Genomic DNA, 14,181 nt, shown 5'->3' with positions numbered 1-14,181 from the left:
CTTCATCCACAGTAAAAAATGAACAGAACTGTTTGGTGGAGGTTTTTTACATTTATAAATCCAATTTATGTTTAAGAGAAGTGAGGAATACAGAACAGAAGCTAAAAAAGGAGCAGCAGCCCAGGGCTGTGGGTGGTTTGCCTGTGCTGGCTGGGTTACCTCTCTGCGTTTCTCTCTCCACTTTGGCTCCCCAGTTCTTGCAGTCGAGTTCGGCTCCTCCGTTTCTCAGATGGTGCCATATTGGTGCTGCAGAGCTGAACACAGCGATTCCTCTGAGCCGCTATTATACTTTAGAAATGCTTCACGATCAACTGCGGTGTCACTGTTTCTTTTATTTAGGAGATTATTGGTCTTTTTCACTGAATTAGTTTCAACATAATTTCATTCTACAAGGACCTTACCCAAACTTTCTGTTGATGGTCAGAGCCTTTGGTGTCAAGGTAATCATATAAAGCACTCTGTCAAATACCAGGAGAACAAAGAAGCAAAATGGATAGAATAATACAAGTATAGTCTTAGAAATGGGGGAGCGGGGTGCATCCTTCCCCTGCTGAACTGTCAAGCCAGCAGCAAAGCAGCGGTGTGTGTACTTTCATCGCTTGTGCTCTAGAGACAACAACATAATTTTTTTAGTTTAAAGGGGAAGGAATTGTTGAGATAAATGGATGTAGATAAATGGGCATGCTCTCAGCAGCAGTAGTAGTGTTGCAATATTATTATAAAGCAGTAGTATTAAATAAGAAAATGTATTTTTAAAAATTTCTCCCTTTGCTATTTTTTCTTCAAATCCTTGCTTTACTTCCTTTTGGAAAAAGAAAAAATAAGGTTTGTTAAAACTCAGTGTTTTAAGTCTTCTGCTGTGCAGGATCAGTCTGTGGAGAAACTCACCAGGTTCTTGAAACACGAAGGAAACCTGTATATATTTACATAGAGACCTGTGTATTTATATATTTTAAAATATATTTACAAATACATACCCTGGAGGGTCTGGGTGAAGGTGCTGGGCCTGCTGCGGGGTGCTCCTGCTCACCCCCAGCTCCCGGCTCTGGCTTTGGCAGCAGTCTGGTCCTGACCTTCAGGTGCCAGTTTGGAGCGCTGTAAACAGAAAACTGTGTAATAGTTAAACACTTGCATGCTCCTACCTTCATAAATGTAACATGAGGTGATTGTTAAGTATATTTACGGAAGAAATAGGAGGGGTGGACAGCTTAGCCATTTGAAGCCTGGATGTCTCGGCATCAGAGCATGTCTCTGTCTCCGTGCTCTGCTGCAGCGCTGTGCGAGCCAGCTCAAAATTGTATTTCTTTTTTTTTTTCCCAGTTTTGAAGATGCGGATTACGTAATATTTTTCACAGATGTGAAAGAGGTCTGCAGGTTATTTAACAGAGATTTTTATTTGCGATAGCAGTATCTCCATCAAACAGGCTAGTCTTAATTAATACGAATTTAAATTACACTTTCTGGAAGTTAGGGAGTTGCCACAGATAAGTATTTGAACAGTGTGTATATTTTTCTGCCTCACCATGGAAGTCAGTACTGAATGACTGTAAGTAACATTACGTAACATTTTATATTTGTTCTCCTAAATGCAGTCTTCAGCACAATGTCCTAAAGCTGCAGTTGCAAGGTTTCCAAATGGCATATCTCACTGCTGAGATCTTGCAAGGCTGGTACTTTTTTAAAGCGCACACTGGCCCAACTTTTTATTTTAGTTCAAGGTTTCCCTCAGTTCAAGAACATCAAATGAACTAATGGTAATTGAAGAAAAGGTACAAAAATGTGTGTGTGTGCAAGCAGCAATAACTTAACACCTCCTGGGGAAATGAAAGCCAAGTGCAGGTTGAGAAAGGCCAAGGATAATTTCCCTTGACAGTTAATCATCTGGGTTTTTTTGATGTGCTGCCCACACGAGGTAGCTACTACTACTGATTAAAAACCTGAACCTGTTGGCATGCTGGATTCCAGTTGTTTGTGCAGAAACTCACCGAATGGAAGCTGCCTGTAGGCATAAGGAGGAGCCTCCACATTGTCAGCCAGAACAGCTCTGACCTGGACAAGAGTGAGGATGTACAGAAGTCACTGGTGAAGCAGAGGTTCTCTTGAAGACAGTGTTCTGCAGATCATTTACAGAGCACAATACAGCGAAACTCCCTGTCAATACAAAGCAAACACATAACGAGTTGTGGCAGGTGGACAAGAAAAGAGATTTTCCTGTCTAATAATTTCCTGACTGTTGTTAAGGTTACGGGTTTGACTTACTTGACTTGTCACCGTTTTGACAGACATGGACCAGTACAGACAGCTGCAACAACACGGATACAGAAAAAGGTTGATTCAAAAGCAAATACCCTTTTGGGAAGGGTTAGTAGCGATTAAAGTGTGAACAAAAGCAGGGTGAAACCAGAGGTCTGATTTTAGTCTTGTGTGGTTTGGGGGTAGGTGAAGGTGAAGCAGGAACTGATGAAAGGTTCTCACTGTTTGAACTTGGGTTTCTGTTCCTCTGCTTTCAGTATGGGGCTTGATTTACATGTGGTAGAGGTTTTCCAGGAATGTTCCAAGTAGTGAAACTATATAGAAAGCCACTGGGTGGGGGGAATGGTTTTGTGCAAATTATAAGAGGTCATGTAGCCTCACAGGAAACACAAATGGGGCTTATGTGCTGCTCCAGCCTTTCTTGGGAAAACAAAATGAACTTGCAGATCTTAATCGGCATTTTTTGAGCAAATGCCCATGTCACAAAAACTGTTGCTCCTACGGGGAAGAGATAAGGTTCTGGTAAACAAGATTACTCGTTCAGGAGTGTGCTGCAGTGCTGGTGTATGGAGGAAGCTGCCCCTAGATCAACTACACAAGGACCTTTAATATTATTAAAATGAAGACACAGCTAGTTAAAACTTACATGTATTCGTCAGAAACTTGATCCTCTTCCTAAGCAATATATATATTTTTTTAAATTCTTGCTTTATTTAATTACTTTTGGCTTGTCGCTCTCTAAATTTAAAAAGTTTGTGAAACTTTTTGTATGTTTTTGGAAGTAACTTTGGTACCTGAAGTATTTCTATAAGTAATCTTTGGTTTCATGTGTTGTATGCTGTACCTCTTTTATGTGCTTTGGGGAAAAAAAAAAAGAGTAGTGGTGAAAAATTATTCTTTTTGTGAAACCAAACTCACACTTGTTGGATGCTGGTTTAGAATAACTCCCCTCTGCTCTGCTCTTCTGCAATGTACAGACATCAGGGCCTCAGTTTCTGTATGTATCACAACAGTGGGAAGTGTTCCTGCTACCAAGTGAGTTTAAGCATTCAAGCTTAGAACTGTTGTTTCTTTAGAATAACCAGAATTATTTACTGCCCCTTGAGTTCATACTTGATGACTTAAATCAGTTTCCACATGCTATGATTTAAATTCCTTGGGGACCCTGAATTTAATAACTTCTATCTTTTTGTCAAAATAAGAGCTATTTGAGACTTTTTTTTTTTTTTTCCCCCCCCCAGCTAGTTTGCAAAGCAGGAGTTCTGGGCCTGTGTTTTTGGATGATTGTGCTCATTGTGATTTGCATGAGGGAATCAGGTTTCGGGGTGAAGGGCTGCAGTGAAAACAGGGATTTTTTATTTAATTATTGCTTATTTACCGCTCCTTTTTATGTGCTGATTTTTTCACTCTCCTGGACTGTCTCTGGGCTACAGCAAGAAAAGAACCCTGAAGGACCCACGGGTGCCCCCCAACTTGCTTTCTGGGGGATCCGCACGGGGTGCGGGGCGGGCAGAGCCGCAGCGGGATGGGTGCCACAGGGTTGGGTGGTCTGAACACACGCCAAGCGCAGAGTTTCTGCCAGAGACAACTGCCTGCTTGGTAACACCATTATTTCTGCAAATAAGAATTGTCTGTGCTCTCATATACAAATTATACTTTAGCCTGGCTGGCTGGCACGTTTCCGCTACGGAAATTATTTCAGTTAGAGAGAAAATGCGTCTCTACGTAAAATGTTTTTGAATTAAGCTGTTAAGCTTGTACAATTCCTGATATGGACAAAACTGTACCCGTATAAGTTGCCTCCCTTTCAGGCAAGAGCTGGAATAGAGTTTTTACTCAGTTTCTGTCATTTATTTAATATAATCTCATTTGTGCCAATGACTATAGTTTCAGGTGGGTCTCACGGAGCCAAGCCTTCCTGGTCACATCATAGTATTTCTTGTTGTTTTGCTGTTGTGCTAAATATTTCTATAGTTTTAAGAACTTCAGAATAATCACATTGAAATTTTTAGCATGTTATGTCTTACTGATTTAGTATTTGTAGTAACCTGGTTAGGAGTATGATAGTTTCAAGTCACAGCATTGATTTGCAAGGCAGGTGCCATATAAAATGTTTTCCTGTGATGGATATGTATATTTTTGCCAATTCATGACATCTTTGAAATGCAGGAAAGCTGTAGCTTAGACCCTCAAGAGGGGAAGGAGAGGATTTTGCAGATCAGAGCGATGCCGGTACTTGAAAGCTGTGCCAGGGCAAACCAGTACCAGAGCTGTTGTAATCTGTTGGTAAGGTGTCCCACATCTCTGCAGAAATCATGGTTGTTGGAAATCAGCACAGAATTTTCTCCTTGTTTCATGCAGGTTTACCACATCTCTTCTGACAGCTACGAGACGCAGAACCAGCACTATGGAAGGAGCTTGACAAAGGAAACAGTAAAGGATGGTAAGGAATTTGTGTGTCACAGATTGGTGCTCTGGGATATTATTTGTTTATTTATGGAACTGTATGAAAAAGCAGTCTGTGTGTTCCCATTTTAATAGGCCCTTTCTCTCTGCTTGCCAGGTGGGTCTTTAGCAGTTTTCTGTAGCATTTGAAGTACCTGTTTTTCCTAAATTATATTTGCAGTTGGTTTTAACAGCAGTGTAGACTATACGAGTTTCCTCATCATGTGTCTTTTACTACTTAATAAGGGGGTGGTAGCGGTAGATTTCAGTTTCCTTGCAGCTTTGAAACTATGATGAAATAGAAAGCTTTTAGAAGTGTAAAATGTTTTTATTATGTGTATATTTCTATCTCTAGTTGTCTTCTGTGGATATGTCCTGTCTTTTATATTAGAAGGCTACTCTAAATGCAACTTTTAATCTAAGGGACCTTCTCAGTTGAAGTCAATCCGTATGTTGCTCTATATTAACAATAAATAAAAATGGTACCAGTATACAGCTGTTCGGTGGTGATAACTATTTCAGATTAGTTATTAATTGACAACTGTTCATGTGTCCTACACCAAGAGACAAAAGGACACACACGAACACACCCCTCTCCAGAGCTGGCACTGCCTTGTCAGCGCTGTCACTCACGATAAAAAGCCATTTGAGCTTGTTTATCCCCAGAGAATTTCATGGGTCCCTGCCCAAAACTGCCCAGATATTTGCTAAAATGAACTGGGGAGCAGGAACCATGTTCCTCTACTGTTCAATCGATACATCAATTAGTTTTATTTCTATTCCAAGCCCAATCTGTAGGCCTTATACAGGTGAGGTGACTGAAGGTATCGGATTTTCTTGGTTCGCTTCTGATTTAGTTGATCATTGCCTGAAAGGGAACTAAGTGAATACTGTCTGGTTCTTCAATTCAAGAGCTACTTTCATCCCCAAAGAAATGAAAAATCTTCAATTTCTTTTCAGAGGTGCAAATAATCCCAAACTCGGTCTGTTTCTTGCAGGCATCTCAAAGTTTTTCCACAATGGGTGCTGTTTGAGAAAGGATGCAATAGCTGCCAGCATTCAGAAGATTGAAAAGATTTTGAGGTGGTTTGAGGGCCAGAAGCAACTCAACTTTTATGCAAGCTCATTGCTCTTCGTTTATGAAGGTTCCTGTCAGGCAACAACCGTACTGTTGAGTGATATGACCTTGGCAGAGAAGAGAGGAGTGCCCAAAGGACTGTTAGCAGGTGGAGACATATTGGAGTATAATAATAATATTCATGTAATAAATTCTACAGAGAATGGAAAAATTGAGGCCTCTGTAGGTAAAGGCTTGTCCAAGTTTTACGCACTTCACAAAAAGGCGTATTCTAAGAGGCACCACAGTCAACTCTCACTTAAAGTTGAAAACTTGGAGCAAGACAACGTGTGGAAAAGCAGCACGTGCGTTACACAGGAGCATCTGAACGGAAACGTTATACCCCAACTGGAAAAAGTTTTCTGTCACATGCCAGCAGAGATCAAGGAAAGTGCCAGCGTAGAAGTCCGGATGATAGATTTTGCTCATGTGTTTCCTAGCAACACAAAGGATGAGGGCTACATTTATGGTCTGAAGAATTTAATCACAGTACTTCAAAATATTTTGGATAACTAAATGCTTTGCTATGGTTTTTACTGGGGGCCAACGATAAAGAAGAGCAACAACATGAAGAATTTCTGCACTTGTAATGCTGTGTAACTGGGTTTATATTGTTCTATATTTTATTTGTCTTTGTACTTTTGGTAGAAGGGTTTAACTTTTTATAATCTTACTCAGGAAAATAATTGATAGCGAATTAGGGAGTGTGAAAGGCTGTGGATACTGGAGATTAAGCAAGATAGGTAAATGACTAGAACGAAATGTATATGGCTGGCTTAAATCCAAGGAGTACAGTTGTACAATAAGCAAGGGTTATGTTAGTTCCTGTAACGACTTTAGCATAGTTAACATTTGCCCACTTAGCCTTGACACTGAGCCCTATCTCCATTAACAGGTTTTTAGAAAACGGACTGAAAACTCTTGAACATGCGGGATTGATATCCCCAGTGCTGCCCTCTTGTGTTTACTATATCTGAATAACTGGAGTTAACCCTGCTTGGACAGAAATCCCCTTTTGAGTCAGTAGTCTAACCTGGAAGCCAGTGTATCATATCAGAAAGTGCTTTGCAGTGTCCCGGGATGATAGTTCTGTTCTTTCAGCCCTGGGGTGGGCACTTCCCCTCATGGTGGTTGTTCGGAGCTGATGTTCACCACAGACAAGCTGCAACGTAAGTTGTGTCGCGGTGCTAAGAAAATGCTGGAGTAAAATACCGTAACAGACTTAAACTGCACAACTGCTAGAGAAACTGTGTTCGTAAGAAAGGGTGAAAGAATGCAAACACGAGATGTTCCAGGAACTAATTTAGTTTAGGAGCTTAAGTCAATCTGTTAGTGGAGTGTCTGATATGACTGAGGGAAATGCCTCACTCCTTTGTTCTGATGGCCCTTCTCCAAAAACATTGCTTTTTAAAGCAAACTGATCGAATGGGGAAACAAAGCATTTTGAGTAAGCATACAGAGACTTCCTCTAGCCACTTGTATTTTTGCATCAAGCGTTTCACATTTCCACTGCTGGGGAGCACCAGCTGGAAACGACGAGCAATACAGGTGAAGGACCTTTTACTGCGAAGATCCAGTCAGCCCTGGAGCAAGCAGACATATCTCACGTATCTCTGCTTGTCAAAGAGGAGTTGAAGCCCTTTTTTCTTTTTTTATGACATGTAGGAGAGGGGTGTAATTTGAAGGTTGTCACACTTCCTACTTTTTCACAGGAAAACTAACGCTTTCTTGTGGAATATTGGAGATCAGGATGATATATCCAAAGCATTTTTGGTGTGTCTCTTCTGTGTGCTGCATACGTGGCTGTCCTACCTATATAGTCAGCTATATGGAAAGTTGGGACAGAGGAGTCTTGCCATCTGTAGAGCGAGATTTTAATGCTTTAACCAAGCCCCAGAAGTAGAACTTTTTAGAGTGGATTTGGTCATTGGAAACATACATTTTTCACACGTGGATTTCGTGTGACACCATGGCATTGCTGCTCTCTGTGTGATGTTCTGCACTATGCACTCATGTGTACACGTCTTTGCAAGATCTCGATTTGACATATTTTTTCTATATCAGAAAGAGAGAAATACTTTTTCAAATAAATATGCTGTTTTAATTAAAGCTGAAATTTTAGCTCTTTGAGAACCTGGGTTAATTGGAAGAAACAGGTATTATGTGTAGAACTACATTGTTTAAACTTTAGAGCTAATATTGGCCAATACTTTCAAGAATGAAACCAATCTGTTAGTAACATCATGTTTTTGAAGCATGGGACAAGACGCTTGCAGGAGGGACAGTATCATTTTGTTGAAAATTTTATGCAAATTATGGTGAAGGCTGAGGGGAAAGTATCAGGAAGAGAAAGTATTTTTTTCTACCTGCTATTTCCATTGCACCATACAGCTAATATATTCCTAACTCTCTGTGAACTAATTTAAGCCATATTCTAGGAAGAGTTTGTGGTTTTGTTTGCTTTGACGCTGGTTTATCTGTTATGATTCTGTTCTTCTATCCTGCACATAGTCAACACTAGGGTAGTCTAGGCTTGTAGTGGCCTCATGTGATAAATTCACCATGTTTTATAGAAAATATGGGGGGGAAACACTTACATAATGGTGTTTTTGTCCTCTGTAATTCATCTCTTCTGGATTTTAATCCATTTTGTGCTGGAGAAATCAGACATCTGCCTCAAAGAAGTCAGTTATTGGAAAATGATCTGTATGCTCTTAGTATAAGCTCATTCTCCTGTCTCTGCTTTAAGATATAAGTCTTCAGTGTTTGAATGCTCTTGAAGTATTGATTGTTGTGTTGACTATGGCAGTGTTTGTAATGCACCTGGAATATTGTTAAGCCGTCAGAATATTTTAAATTAAATAAAATAATTTTATCATTTTTTTTACCAGTAGTTATTATTGATATATTTCTGTTAATTTAAAATGTAGCTTGAGAGATAACAGTATTTTTAATGGGAAGTTGTGTAAATGAAGCTTGCTGTAGAGGTGTTTTGGCATAGTACCAACTGTGAATTTCTGCCTGCAAAGGCGTTATATTCACATTGTTCTTGCACATTTTAGGTTTGGTGTTTCTAGATGGTGTTTCAGATCACTTTCAGTTTTAGATGTATTCACAGAAATCATTAAACAGATTACGGAGTTAACTACAAAATGAAGAGGGGTACACTGGTCACTAAACATATGTATTGCCATCATCTCCCTCCCTCGCAATGATGCCTCTGTTGTTCTCTGTACGAAGTGTACGGGACAGGCGACGCTTACATGGAAATCTTCATGGAAACAGTAACAAGGCTTATAGATATTTCTGTCCCGTAAATCAGGTCCCTTCCCCAGACTGGTGTGGTGTATCTGTCGTCGATGAAAGGCGGCTGGTTTGATTTTAAGCAATAAGAGTTTGATTTAGCAGAATCGATTATCAAAAGGGAAGATTCTTGGAGACGTTGTCATTGATGTACTCTCAGAAAATATACTGTTCTGAAGACTTCCTACCTAGGTGATTGTGAGAATTGTGTATAGGCTTACCTAATGAGAGCTTGAATTGTATCAAGTTTTTTAAAAAAGCATTTACATATGTGCTATTTTTGGATATGGGTGGAACTTGTTGCAAAAATTATGTTGGAAATTATTATACCATTATGAAATGTTTAAAATATTTTAATCTAATCATTCTAATCATTTTATGAACTAACCCGGAGACTTTACATATAGTTGTGATTCACATGAAGCTTGTACTGTTTTCTCTTCCCCCCTCCCCTTGCTGTAATGCATACTCAGATTGTTTTTTCCATAACCCTATAGTTTCATGGAAAATTTTTAAAGTGCTCGGTAGATCAGGAAATCACTAACTCCCTTTAGTTTGATTAATGGAGTGCATGTGTTGTTGACATACTTCAGTGCACATGGTATTTTAAGTACTGTTACTGAATTATACATCTAAAGCCCCAGTAAAACTTCCTCACCTGCATCAGGGAAGGCATCACCTACGCTGGCCTGAACTTACGCAGCATTGTAATTGTTCTGCTTCACCATGTGAAGTATTCCCAAGGACAGGAGGACAGTGGAAGAATAGAGACTCACATCTGCATCTGCTGTTTAAAGTTATGATTAGTTGTTCATCCTCCCTCCTATTTTTTTTTTCTTCCAAGTAAGCTTTCCTCCTGAGTGCCTTCTTCAGCCCTTGGCACTGGTAAGCTCCTGTAGCATCATTGTGGAATGATTTAAAGTGAGATTTTTATTTCCTAAAAAAACTTACACCACCCAACTGCTCTTAAAGTGCAGGTATGGAAAAACACCATCAAAATGCCTCAAGTCCTGTGGGAAATGCAATTTCCTTTCTGCAGACTTGCCCGTGGAAGAGCAGGAGCGGAAGTTAGTGGAGAGCATGGTTTGCTGTGAGACTGGTTCGTAGGTTTTATGAAACTTCTTTATTTGTATTTTGAAGAAGATATTTCGAGGGCAAGGTGAGTGACAGCCAAACTGCATGAAGTTTTCCTTTTCTTGCTGCAATGAATACCAAGGTTTGGGTGCAAGAAGGTAGCACGGTGGGAAGCGATGAAAGGTCCTAAGGAGCAGTGAGTAGGACATCTGGTCCATTCTGCAGTGCAGGTAATCGCTATGGATAAGATCCGAACAAGTGTCTCGCAGGGAGAATAGCCATGAATATTCATTGAGTTACAACAGACCCTTGTAGGATGTTATCCCTGAAGCAGATGCCTCTCTGTAGCCACAGGCCAAACACTTGTCCTTGTTCACAGCAATGTGCAAATGAAAGCTGCAGAAAAGGTTGTCGTCCAAAGGACAAATGTAACTGAGCAGTGTTTGAAAGGGAAAGTGTGAGAAAAGCTGAGCATTGTACAGCAGAAAACATAACTTCAAGAAATATCTTTTACTGTAGTCTTGTTTAGTGGCTATGGGCCCTGTGTATTTCGAGTTTAATTTGTTTGTTATAGGACATTCAACAGCAAATAGTCAGAGCAAGGGTACTTCCAAAACACCTTAGTTTGAATTGTGTACATTGGTTCAAATAGTTATATTTTTTTAAAAAGTGACCTGTGAAGTAACTTCCAAATACAATGTGTGTTGCACCTGACTATAAGTGAAACTAGAGTGCACAAAGGCACTTTAATACTCTGGGAACTGTACTGGAAAACAAATGAAAGCATGTGAAATTGCACCTGGTGTTGTGTTGTTAATTGTTTTTACAGTCTAAAATTCTACATTAATTATGCCTGATAGGTGAATGTATCTAGTCTGGTCTCAGTTTCTTTGATTCAAGTGTCTAAAGCCGTCACTCAATCTCCTCTAATTTGTATGCGTTTATAATTTAATTTGCTATTTTTGGCCATTACTGGACTGCAGGGGGTATTGTTAATATTACATGTGTTATTTTATAGAACATTGTACTATGCTATCTACCAACTTTTGTAACTTAATTGGAAGTGATATTAAGGGTAATTCTAATAGCTGTATATTTGGCAAATTATTAAAAATTTCTGCAAGTGACTTGCAAGCATAATTGGTTTCTTTTTAATGCAAGAGGGTTGTTTGGAAAAAGTTTCCCTGACTATACCTGCACTGACTGATCCCTCTCTCTTTCTCCTCTGTTCTATGCACTCTGTAATGGGTGTTTACCTTGGATTTACCAGTTTTGCTTTACCACTATGTTTTTGTCATGGCATCCATTGCTATTGTTTGTTGCAAATACCTGCTTTGGTATACAAGAATCACCTCTGTAAAATGGAAAAAAAATCCAAATACACACACAGACACAAAAAATAGACAAACAAAGAACAGAACTTGTTTTTTGAACAAAAGTCCATGCTTTGCTGTGTTGCATGTGAATGGTTGGTCAGCGTTGTATTTGATTTTGAAAACAGTCCACCAGTCTTCTTCCTAAAACCTTCTTCCCTGGTAGGAAGTGCTACTGTGAATGGAAAGATGATTGGAGAAGACAAAACCATCCCCCTAACTGCAACACAGAAAAATTTTTTTAAAAAGTATTTTTCATAAATTTGGGACAGTTAAGGCCTTGATGAGCACCTAGGAAATGGCTGTTTTATTCCAGAATAATTGAACCTCAATATTACCTTTAATGTTTGATTGAAAACTGTGAAAATCACAGCTTAAGGGTGTTTAAAGTTGACTTGATTTTTGTCCTTGTTCTTTCAGAAGAGGGTGAGTAGTCAGGCAGTAAAAGGAAGGCAGAGGTGACAATGTGGAAAAGCTACACTTCCCCTTTGTGCTCTGGCTGTAAAGCAGGAGTTGTCCTCAAAGAGGCTGTTGTCTGAGCTGTGTCTGAAAGAATATACTGCCCATGTTAAAGCAGGCAACAGAGTTACTGCTTTGCAAATGTGAAAACTAAATTAAATTAATCAACTGATGAGCATCATGGTTGTAATTGTATTTGAACAGTTGGTGCCAATTAATATTATTTTCCAGCTAAGGGATACCTGCAGACAATGCCTGCGGTAATTTTGGAATACAGAGCACAGCAGTCTTGTTTTACACCATACCTTCGAGTAAATGAATTAAATTGTTTATGCAGGACATCTGTATTTAAAACATCTTTTGAAAAGCTGGACCCAATTTGAAATTGCTTTACCTCTGAAACTGGGTCCATCTTTTTGAAACACCCTGTATTTTGGAGGAGACAAGTGCCTCTTCTGGGTGCAGTGGAGGAAGTGAAGGAGTCTGGCTGTGGAAGGGGACTGGGATTGCTAGAGAGCCAATAAGGAGGCTTACCTTTAATATCAGACATTTTTCTTCGTCTCCTGTTGCCGCTCTGCTGTCTTCACTTGTACTTTCCATCTTTCTTGCCATCCCCAAATGTAGACTTCCACTAAATTTTGGTTTGTGGATTAGAACACCACAAGATTTGAGGATAAATGTAATCTAGAACACAAACTGTAAAATATCTACAGTCAGTACACGTTTTCCTCTGGTCATCTAGAAACCCACCTATATATTGTGCAGCACAGCTGAAGGGCAACCTGTAACCCGCTGCCGTGTATGTCCCCACGGCTGGCAGTAAAGACTCGGCATCAGCACATGCTTTGGTTGATGAAGCATAAGGAGAAACTGACTGCATCCCGTTTTCCCAGAGCTATAAGCTTCACAATAGGGCTAGTGACAAAAAAAAACACCCTCGATTTTGTTAGCAATTTCAGTGGACATAAACTGGGCAAGCAGATGGGAAGCTATCAAATAGAAACTGTGCTAAAGTACCAATTTTGCAAAATTACTTTTTAAAAGAAAAGCCAGAAAACAACCAGGAACAGCTACAAAGAAAATACTGACTTGTTGGACTTTGGTCAACACAATTTGTTCTCAAATATGGTGAGTCTGCAACTTGACTAGCATCTCCTCTGAGATGTATTGGCACCCTTTTGCACACAAAAAGCTGTGCTTATGGCCTTGGGCTTCTCCAATACCTGTTTCATGTACATTTATGGGTAGGGGAGGCAATTCCGAAGAAACATCATGTTCAGTAGCAATCAAAACCATTGGGAATTTGCATTGGATCTCTCTTTGATCCAAGCAGAAAACAGTGTTATACAACTATGCAAGCCCAGGGGCTCCCTGTCCTCTTTCCAGGTTTTATTCCAACTCCTTTAATGTTTCTTTTTTTCTGTTAAAATCCACTGGCGGGGGGGGGGGGGGGGGTGTGAACAAGAAAAAAAAGGCAGCAGTATTTTTAATGTGTAAAGTGCCATGTGATGCTCTGGATTGTAGGCAGCTGGGCTGGTTATCAGAGCCTGCTTGCAGCAGTACACTGTACTCCTTAGCATTTAGCAAGTTCAGAATAACCCATTAAACTACAGTTGTTGCCCCAGGCTTAAGTATTAATTATTAATACTGTGTTGTGCAACCTTCTTCAGAAAGAAAAATAATGTTCTAGTGAACAGACAGCATGTCTTCAGCCTGCCTGCTTTCTTCTCTTTTAAATCGGATTTTTAGTAAACCTGAGTATTAAACCCATAGTTTTAAAATGAACTTTTATCAGTTACAACCTTCTTTGCGGTCTGTATGAGGAAAACGGAAGGAGTAACATGGAAAATTTTATTTTCGCAATAACATAAAATAAAACTTTGCAATCCAGGCCTCAAAGCAATAGTTATGAGCTGTCTGGGTCAACAGATATATTTTTATGAGTTTGTAATTATTATTGCAAATTAGAAAAAAGGTACTGCACTATAAAGAGACTTGAGAGCTGGGCAGTTTGCACACACGCTTCTCTTTCCTCTGTGGTGTTAACCAAATTAAACCAAAATCATAGCCTATACACATCCTTTTCATTAAATCACAGTAATCCTTAAAGGCAATAAAAATGTGTGTAACTGGATTTCTTGGTCTAATTAAAGCCAA

General features: G+C 39.6%; 1 protein-coding gene across 2 annotated transcripts in view; it reads left to right on the top strand.

Moving 5' to 3' along the window:
• The window catches only part of IPMK (inositol polyphosphate multikinase), a 39,385-nt gene extending 28,066 nt beyond the window's left edge, over positions 1–11,319 (top strand). For both annotated transcript variants that reach the window (XM_082052580.1, XM_082052581.1), the window contains exons 5-6: positions 4,615–4,696; positions 5,697–11,319. In XM_082052580.1, the coding sequence (XP_081908706.1) occupies positions 4,615–4,696; positions 5,697–6,331 (717 nt within the window). In that variant the 3' untranslated portion in view covers positions 6,332–11,319. The remainder of the gene's footprint in view (positions 1–4,614; positions 4,697–5,696) is intronic.
• The last annotated feature ends 2,862 nt before the right edge of the window (positions 11,320–14,181 follow it).

The sequence above is a fragment of the Streptopelia decaocto genome (genome assembly GCF_964273445.1).
Source record: "Streptopelia decaocto genome assembly, chromosome: 5".
NCBI classification, from domain to species: Eukaryota; Metazoa; Chordata; class Aves; order Columbiformes; family Columbidae; genus Streptopelia; species Streptopelia decaocto.
The sequence above is the reverse complement of the archived record's forward strand: the minus strand, read 5'-3'. Positions and strand labels throughout refer to the sequence as shown.